Source organism: Pelobates fuscus, chromosome 3 (assembly GCF_036172605.1).
Source record: "Pelobates fuscus isolate aPelFus1 chromosome 3, aPelFus1.pri, whole genome shotgun sequence".
NCBI classification, from domain to species: domain Eukaryota; kingdom Metazoa; phylum Chordata; class Amphibia; order Anura; family Pelobatidae; genus Pelobates; species Pelobates fuscus.
The window spans coordinates 418,963,417-418,971,371 of record NC_086319.1 but is presented as its reverse complement, the minus strand read 5'-3'; the positions used below and the strand labels follow the sequence as shown (position 1 = coordinate 418,971,371).

Below are 7,955 nucleotides of genomic sequence, written 5' to 3'. Positions count from 1 at the left end.
GTATTCAGGTGAGTGCACACTCAGTATATATAGGCAGTATTCAGGTGAGTGCACACTCATGGTACACGTGGCACACCCCACGAGAACTCACACTCACACCTTGATCCCCAATGCCAGACACTGTGAGATCTGATTGGCTGCTGGTGGCAGCCAGCGCTCTCTGATTGGACAATCCCCTGAATGGCGGCTATTGGTGCACTGTGCACGTTCTGAATTCTGATTGGTTAAATGGGCGGGGTCTGGCTCACTGGAGGAATTCTGTGGGCGGGGCCTGGCTGACTAGAGGCGATCCGTGGGCGGGGTCACTGACTAGAGGCGATCCGTGGGCGGGGTCACTGACTAGAGGCGATTCGTGGGCGGGGCCTGGCTGATTGTAGACGTTCCATGGGCGGGGCTTGCTGACTGGAGGCGATCCGTGGGCGGGGCCTGGTAAGTGGAGGAGCTCTTTAGGCGGAGCCTGGCTGATTGTATGCGCTCTATGGGCGGGGCTTGCAGACTGGAGGCGACCCGTGGGCGGGGCCTGGCTGATTGTAGCCGCTCCATGGGCGGGGCTTGCTGACTGGAGGCGATCCGTGGGCGGGGCCTGGCTGATTGTAGGCGCTCCATGGGCGGGGCCTGGTTAGTGGAGGAGCTCTTTAGGCGGGGCCTGGCTGATTGTATGCGCTCCATGGGCGGGGCTTGGCGGACTAGACGCGCTCTGTGGGCGGGGCCGGGTTACTGGAGGCGCTCCGTGGGCGGGGCCTGGATCCCCGGTCTGTCCTGGAGGTGCTGCCGGGACACAGAGTCAGAGACTCGGACTGAGAGGATGGCAGGTCCCGCTGGCAGCGCTCTGCGAGTCCTAATACTCGGATTACTCGGACTGACCGCGGCCGGAGAGACCGGGAATAAGGAGTCCGTGCGGCCGGGTCAGTGCGGGGGGGACACGGGGGGGCCCGGGGGGGCTGACATTAATAAGGGGGGGGGGGGGGCTGTGATAGACATTAATAATGGGGGGGGGCTGACATTAATAATGGGGGGGGGGCTGTGATAGACATTAATAATGGGGGGGGCTGACATTAATAATGGGGGGGGGGCTGTGATAGACATTAATAATGGGGGGGGGCTGTGATAGACATTAATAATGGGGGGGGGCTGTGATAGACATTAATAATGGGGGGGGCTGACATTAATAATGGGGGGGGGCTGTGATAGACATTAATAATGGGGGGGGGCTGTGATAGACATTAATAATGGGGGGGGCTGTGATAGACATTAATAATGGGGGGGGCTGACATTAATAATGGGGGGGGGGCTGTGATAGACATTAATAATGGGGGGGGCTGTGATAGACATTAATAATGGGGGGGGCTGACATTAATAATGGGGGGGGGGCTGTGATAGACATTAATAATGGGGGGGGGCTGTGATAGACATTAATAATGGGGGGGGCTGTGATAGACATTAATAATGGGGGGGGGGCTGTGATAGACATTAATAATGGGGGGGGCTGACATTAATAATGGGGGGGGGGGGCTGTGATAGACATTAATAATGGGGGGGGGCTGTGATAGACATTAATAATGGGGGGGGCTGTGATAGACATTAATAATGGGGGGGGGGCTGTGATAGACATTAATAATGGGGGGGGAGGCTGTGATAGACATTAATAATGGGGGGGGGGGCTGTGATAGACATTAATAATGGGGGGAGGCTGTGATAGACATTAATAATGGGGGGGGGAGGCTGTGATAGACATTAATAATGGGGGGGGGGCTGTGATAGACATTAATAATGGGGGGGGCTGTGATAGACATTAATAATGGGGGGGGCTGTGATAGACATTAATAATGGGGGGCTGTGATAGACATTAATAATGGGGGGGGGCTGTGATAGACATTAATAATGGGGGGGGCTGTGATGGACATTAATAATGGGGGGGGGGGGGGCTGTGATGGACATTAATAATGGGGGGGGCTGTGATAGACATTAATAATGGGGGGGGGGCTGACATTAATAATGGGGGGGGGGCTGTGATAGACATTAATAATGGGGGGGGCTGTGATAGACATTAATAATGGGGGGGGCTGTGATGGACATTAATAATGGGGGGGGCTGACATTAATAATGGGGGGGGCTGACATTAATAATGGGGGGGCTGTGATAGACATTAATAATGGGGGGGGCTGTGATAGACATTAATAATGGGGGGGGGCTGTGATAGACATTAATAATGGGGGGGGCTGACATTAATAATGGGGGGGGGCTGTGATAGACATTAATAATCGGGGGGGGGCTGTGATAGACATTAATAATCGGGGGGGGCTGTGATAGACATTAATAAGGTGGGGGGGCTGACATTAATAATGGGGGGGGCTGTGATAGACATTAATAATGGGGGGGGGGCTGACATTAATAATGGGGGGGGGCTGTGATAGACATTAATAATCGGGGGGGGGGGCTGTGATAGACATTAATAATCGGGGGGGGCTGTGATAGACATTAATAAGGTGGGGGGGCTGACATTAATAATGGGGGGGCTGTGATAGACATTAATAATGGGGGGGGGGCTGACATTAATAATGGGGGGGCTGTGATAGACATTAATAATGGGGGGGCTGTGATAGACATTAATAATGGGGGGGCTGTGATAGACATTAATAATGGGGGGGCTGTGATAGACATTAATAATGGGGGGGCTGTGATAGACATTAATAATGGGGGGGGCTGACATTAATAATGGGGGGGCTGTGATAGACATTAATAATGGGGGGGCTGTGATAGACATTAATAATGGGGGGGCTGTGATAGACATTAATAATGGGGGGGGCTGTGATAGACATTAATAATGGGGGGGAGGCTGTGATATACATTAATAATGGGGGGGAGGCTGTGATAGACATTAAAAATTGGGGGGGGGGGCTGTGATAGACATTAATAATGGGGGGGGGCTGTGATTGATCATTAATAATGGGGGGGGCTGACATTAATAATGGGGGGGGCTGACATTAATAATGGGGGGGGCTGACATTAATAATGGGGGGGGCTGACATTAATAATGGGGGGGGCTGACATTAATAATGGGGGGGCTGACATTAATAATGGGGGGGCTGTGATAGACATTAATAATGGGGGGGGGGCTGACATTAATAATGGGGGGGCTGTGATAGACATTAATAATGGGGGGGCTGTGATAGACATTAATAATGGGGGGGCTGTGATAGACATTAATAATGGGGGGGCTGTGATAGACATTAATAATGGGGGGGAGGCTGTGATATACATTAATAATGGGGGGGGGCTGTGATAGACATTAATAATGGGGGGGGGGCTGTGATTGATCATTAATAATGGGGGGGGCTGACATTAATAATGGGGGGGGCTGACATTAATAATGGGGGGGCTGACATTAATAATGGGGGGGGCTGACATTAATAATGGGGGGGGCTGACATTAATAATGGGGGGGCTGACATTAATAATGGGGGGGCTGTGATAGACATTAATAATGGGGGGGGCTGTGATAGACATTAATAATGGGGGGGGGGCTGTGATAGACATTAATAATGGGGGGGAGGCTGTGATAGACATTAATAATGGGGGGGGGGGGGCTGTGATGGACCTTAATAATGGGGGGAGGCTGTGATGGACATTAATAATGGGGGGAGGCTGTGATAGACATTAATAATGGGGGGAGGCTGTGATAGACATTAATAATGGGGGGGGAGGCTGTGATAGACATTAATAATGGGGGGGGAGGCTGTGAAAGACATTAATAATGGGGGGGGAGGCTGTGATAGACATTAATAATGGGGGGGGGGAGGCTGTGATAGACATTAATAATGGGGGGGGGAGGCTGTGATAGACATTAATAATGGGGGGGGGAGGCTGTGATAGACATTAATAATGGGGGGGGGAGGCTGTGATAGACATTAATAATGGGGGGGGGAGGCTGTGATAGACATTAATAATGGGGGGGGAGGCTGTGATGGACATTAATAATGGGGGGGGCTGTGATGGACATTAATAATGGGGGGGGGCTGTGATGGACATTAATAATGGGGGGGGCTGTGATAGACAATAATGAGGTAACAGACTAGGGGGGCGGTGATAGACATTAATAATGATGGCAGATTAAATGTAATGTTATTAAATGCAAAGTTTTTCGCTTCGGCGTAAAGAATACACAAGCAGAATACCCTTTAATACCCTTAATGGAAGCAAATTAGGGATAACAACACACGAAAAGGACTTGGGAATTGTTATAGACAACAAACTATGCAACAATGTGCAATGTCAATCAGCAGTGGCCAAGGCCAGTAGGGTATTGTCATGCATGAAAAAGGGCCTTCATTCTCGGGATGAAAATATAATTTTGCCTCTTTATAAATCACTGGTAAGACCACACATTGAATATGCTGTGCAATTTTAGGCACCTGTTCTAAAGAAGGATATTATGGCACTAGAAAACGTGCAAAATGAATAAAAGGAATGGAACATATCAGCTATGAAGAAAGGTTAACAAATTTAAACCTATTTAGTTTAGAAAAACGTCGCTTGAGAGGGGATATGATAACATTATACAAATATATCCGGGGCCAATACAAACCATTATGAAATCTATTCACAAACTGGATTTTACATAGGACACGAGGTCATGCATTTAGAGTGGAAGAAAGAAGATTTAGTCTAAGGCAAAGAATAAGGAAAATTGTTTCATACTTACCGTATTTTTCTTTTCCTGATCATTATTCATGGCAGCATTTACTCATGGGTTAGCTCCTCCTCTCACAGCAGAAAGGACAGGAAACAGAACTCTGGAACTGGTATAAATAGATCCTCCCCCTTCCCATCAGGCAGTCTTAGTAACTAGCATCACATCTTATAGTATATGGGTGGGAACGTAATGCTGCCATGAATAATGATCAGGAAAAGGAAATTACGGTAAGTATGAAACAATTTTCCTTATTCCTGCATTTACTCATAGGGAATACCCAAGCAGTATATATATCGAGGGAGGGACAGAGTTCAAAAACAGCTGATAGCTATAAAAAACATTATTGAGCTGCATAAACCTTTAGAAGACTTTAAAAAAGCCAAACAAGCAGTCAATAGGATATTGTCATAAAATCTGCTCAGACAAGTTAGTTTACCCTAGATGCTGCAAGGTCAGCAACCTCCTGGCATTCAAATGTCTGAAATATCCTGAATAAATATAGAGCCAAATAGGCATTAAGGCCCTGATAGCCTAGTCTAGAGAAGGAACAAGGCTAGACAAACTCTCTTAAGAAATGAGTGATGGATTAAAAAAAAAAATAATAAATGTAGAGAACCTTCATGAAACCCAGACACGGTCTAGAAATTGTAGATCTATTATGTCAACAAGAAAGGATAATGTCCTTCTCTGATATAAATTTAAAACCAAATGGATGGCATCAGCAAATCAGAACCTTGACAAACGCTTAACTTCCAGAGATCATACTGGAACAATCAGACACTGTTTGATGAGAACAGTCACACCATGCTTTTTAACGGGGAAGAATCCGACTTCCGTCTTATGACGTGATGTTATGCTGAAAGAGATGGAGACAAGTGAAAGGTGTGGGAAATCGACTGTTGTCCACATATCATTACATTCTGAGTCTTGAGGGTCAATAAACGTACTATGTTTAGTATCTCTTGATGAATTCTGACCATGTGTACATCGTGTAACAAAATTTATGATTTGCAAGTGACCTGATAGATATCTGGTGTCGTGTAACCTAAGCGTCCTATAGCCTAGTTTTTACCTATATTCTGTACTATGTGTAACTTGAAGTAACTAATTACAAAATAGAGAAGAAAAAACTGCCCAACGAGTATAGGGAGGGAAAATACTCGCCTCCTGTCATTATTAAAATTAAGATTATCTGTACACTATGTTAGCATAATCTACAATTCTTCCCCGTTAAATAGCATGGTGTGACTGTTCTCATCTAACAGTGTCTGATTGTTCCAGTATGATTTCTGGAAGTTAAGCGTTTGTCATATATATTGCTTTTTCTAATATAATATATTGGTCCTTTCAGAGTAAAACATTTAATTATACAGTCACATGCAGACACAGACAATCTCACTGACACACACAAGCTCATCGATACACAGCCTCATAGACAAACCATTTCACTAATATACATAAGCTCATTGACATAAAAACACAAGCTCACTCACTAGCAGGCACAAACATACACATGCAAGCAAGCTCACTAGCAGGCGCACACACACACAGCTTAATGTAGTGGTTCTGGTGTCTATAGCCTGTCCCTGCAGGCTTTTGAATGTAAACACTGACTTTGCAGAGAAAAGGCAGTGTTTACATTGCTTCCTAGTGACACCTCTAGTGACAGACACTCAGACGGTCACTAGAGGCGCTTCCTGTGTCAGTGCGGATTGGCTGAGATCATCAAGCTTGATGATCTCAGTCATAGGGGCAGAGACCAGCATGACGTTGGAAAAAAAAAAAAGGTGAGTAAAACACTATTTTTAAAAACACACACAGACTGACACACAGACACCACGACTGACACACAGACACCACGACTGACACACAGACACCACGACTGACACACAGACACCACGACTGACACACAGACACCACGACTGACACACACAGACACCACGACTGACACACACAGACACCACGACTGACACACACACACACACAGACACCACGACTGACACACACACACAGACACCACGACTGACACACACACACAGACACCACGACTGACACACACACACACAGACACCACGACTGACACACACACACAGACACCACGACTGACACACACACACAGACACCACGACTGACACACACACACAGACACCACGACTGACACACACACACAGACACCACGACTGACACACACACACAGACACCACGACTGACACACACACACAGACACCACGACTGACACACACACACAGACACCACGACTGACACACACACACAGACACCACGACTGACACACACACACAGACACCACGACTGACACACACACACAGACACCACGACTGACACACACACACACAGACACCACGACTGACACACACACACACACAGACACCACGACTGACACACACACACACACAGACACCACGACTGACACACACACACACACAGACACCACGACTGACACACACACACAGACACCACGACTGACACACACACACACACACAGACACCACGACTGACACACACACACACTCACTGACACACACACACACTCACAGACACCACGACTGACACACACACACTCACAGACACCACGACTGACACACACACACACAGACACCACGACTGACACACACACACACAGACACCACGACTGACACACACACACACAGACACCACGACTGACAAAGACACACACAGACACCACGACTGACAAAGACACACACAGACACCACGACTGACAAAGACACACACAGACACCACGACTGACACGCACACACACACACAGACACCACGACTGACACGCACACACACACAGACACCACGACTGACACGCACACACACACAGACACCACGACTGACACGCACACACACACAGACACCACGACTGACACGCACACACACACAGACACCACGACTGACACGCACACACACACAGACACCACGACTGACACGCACACACACACAGACACCACGACTGACACGCACACACACACAGACACCACGACTGACACCACGACTGACACGCACACACACACACCACGACTGACACCACGACTGACACGCACACACACACACCACGACTGACACCACGACTGACACACACACACAGACACCACGACTGACACACACACACACACACACAGACACCACGACTGACACACACACACACACAGACACCACGACTGACACACACACACACACAGACACCACGACTGACACACACACACACAGACACCACGACTGACACACACACACACACAGAC

At 48.1% G+C, this 7,955-nt stretch overlaps 1 protein-coding gene across 1 annotated transcript in view; it reads left to right on the top strand.

Moving 5' to 3' along the window:
- The first annotated feature begins 725 nt into the window (after positions 1-725).
- PLOD3 (procollagen-lysine,2-oxoglutarate 5-dioxygenase 3) overlaps positions 726-7,955 on the top strand; it is a 56,586-nt gene continuing 49,356 nt past the window's right edge. Inside the window, exon 1 of the mRNA XM_063449776.1 lies at positions 726-905. Within this exon, the coding sequence (XP_063305846.1) occupies positions 806-905 (100 nt within the window). The 5' untranslated portion in view covers positions 726-805. The remainder of the gene's footprint in view (positions 906-7,955) is intronic.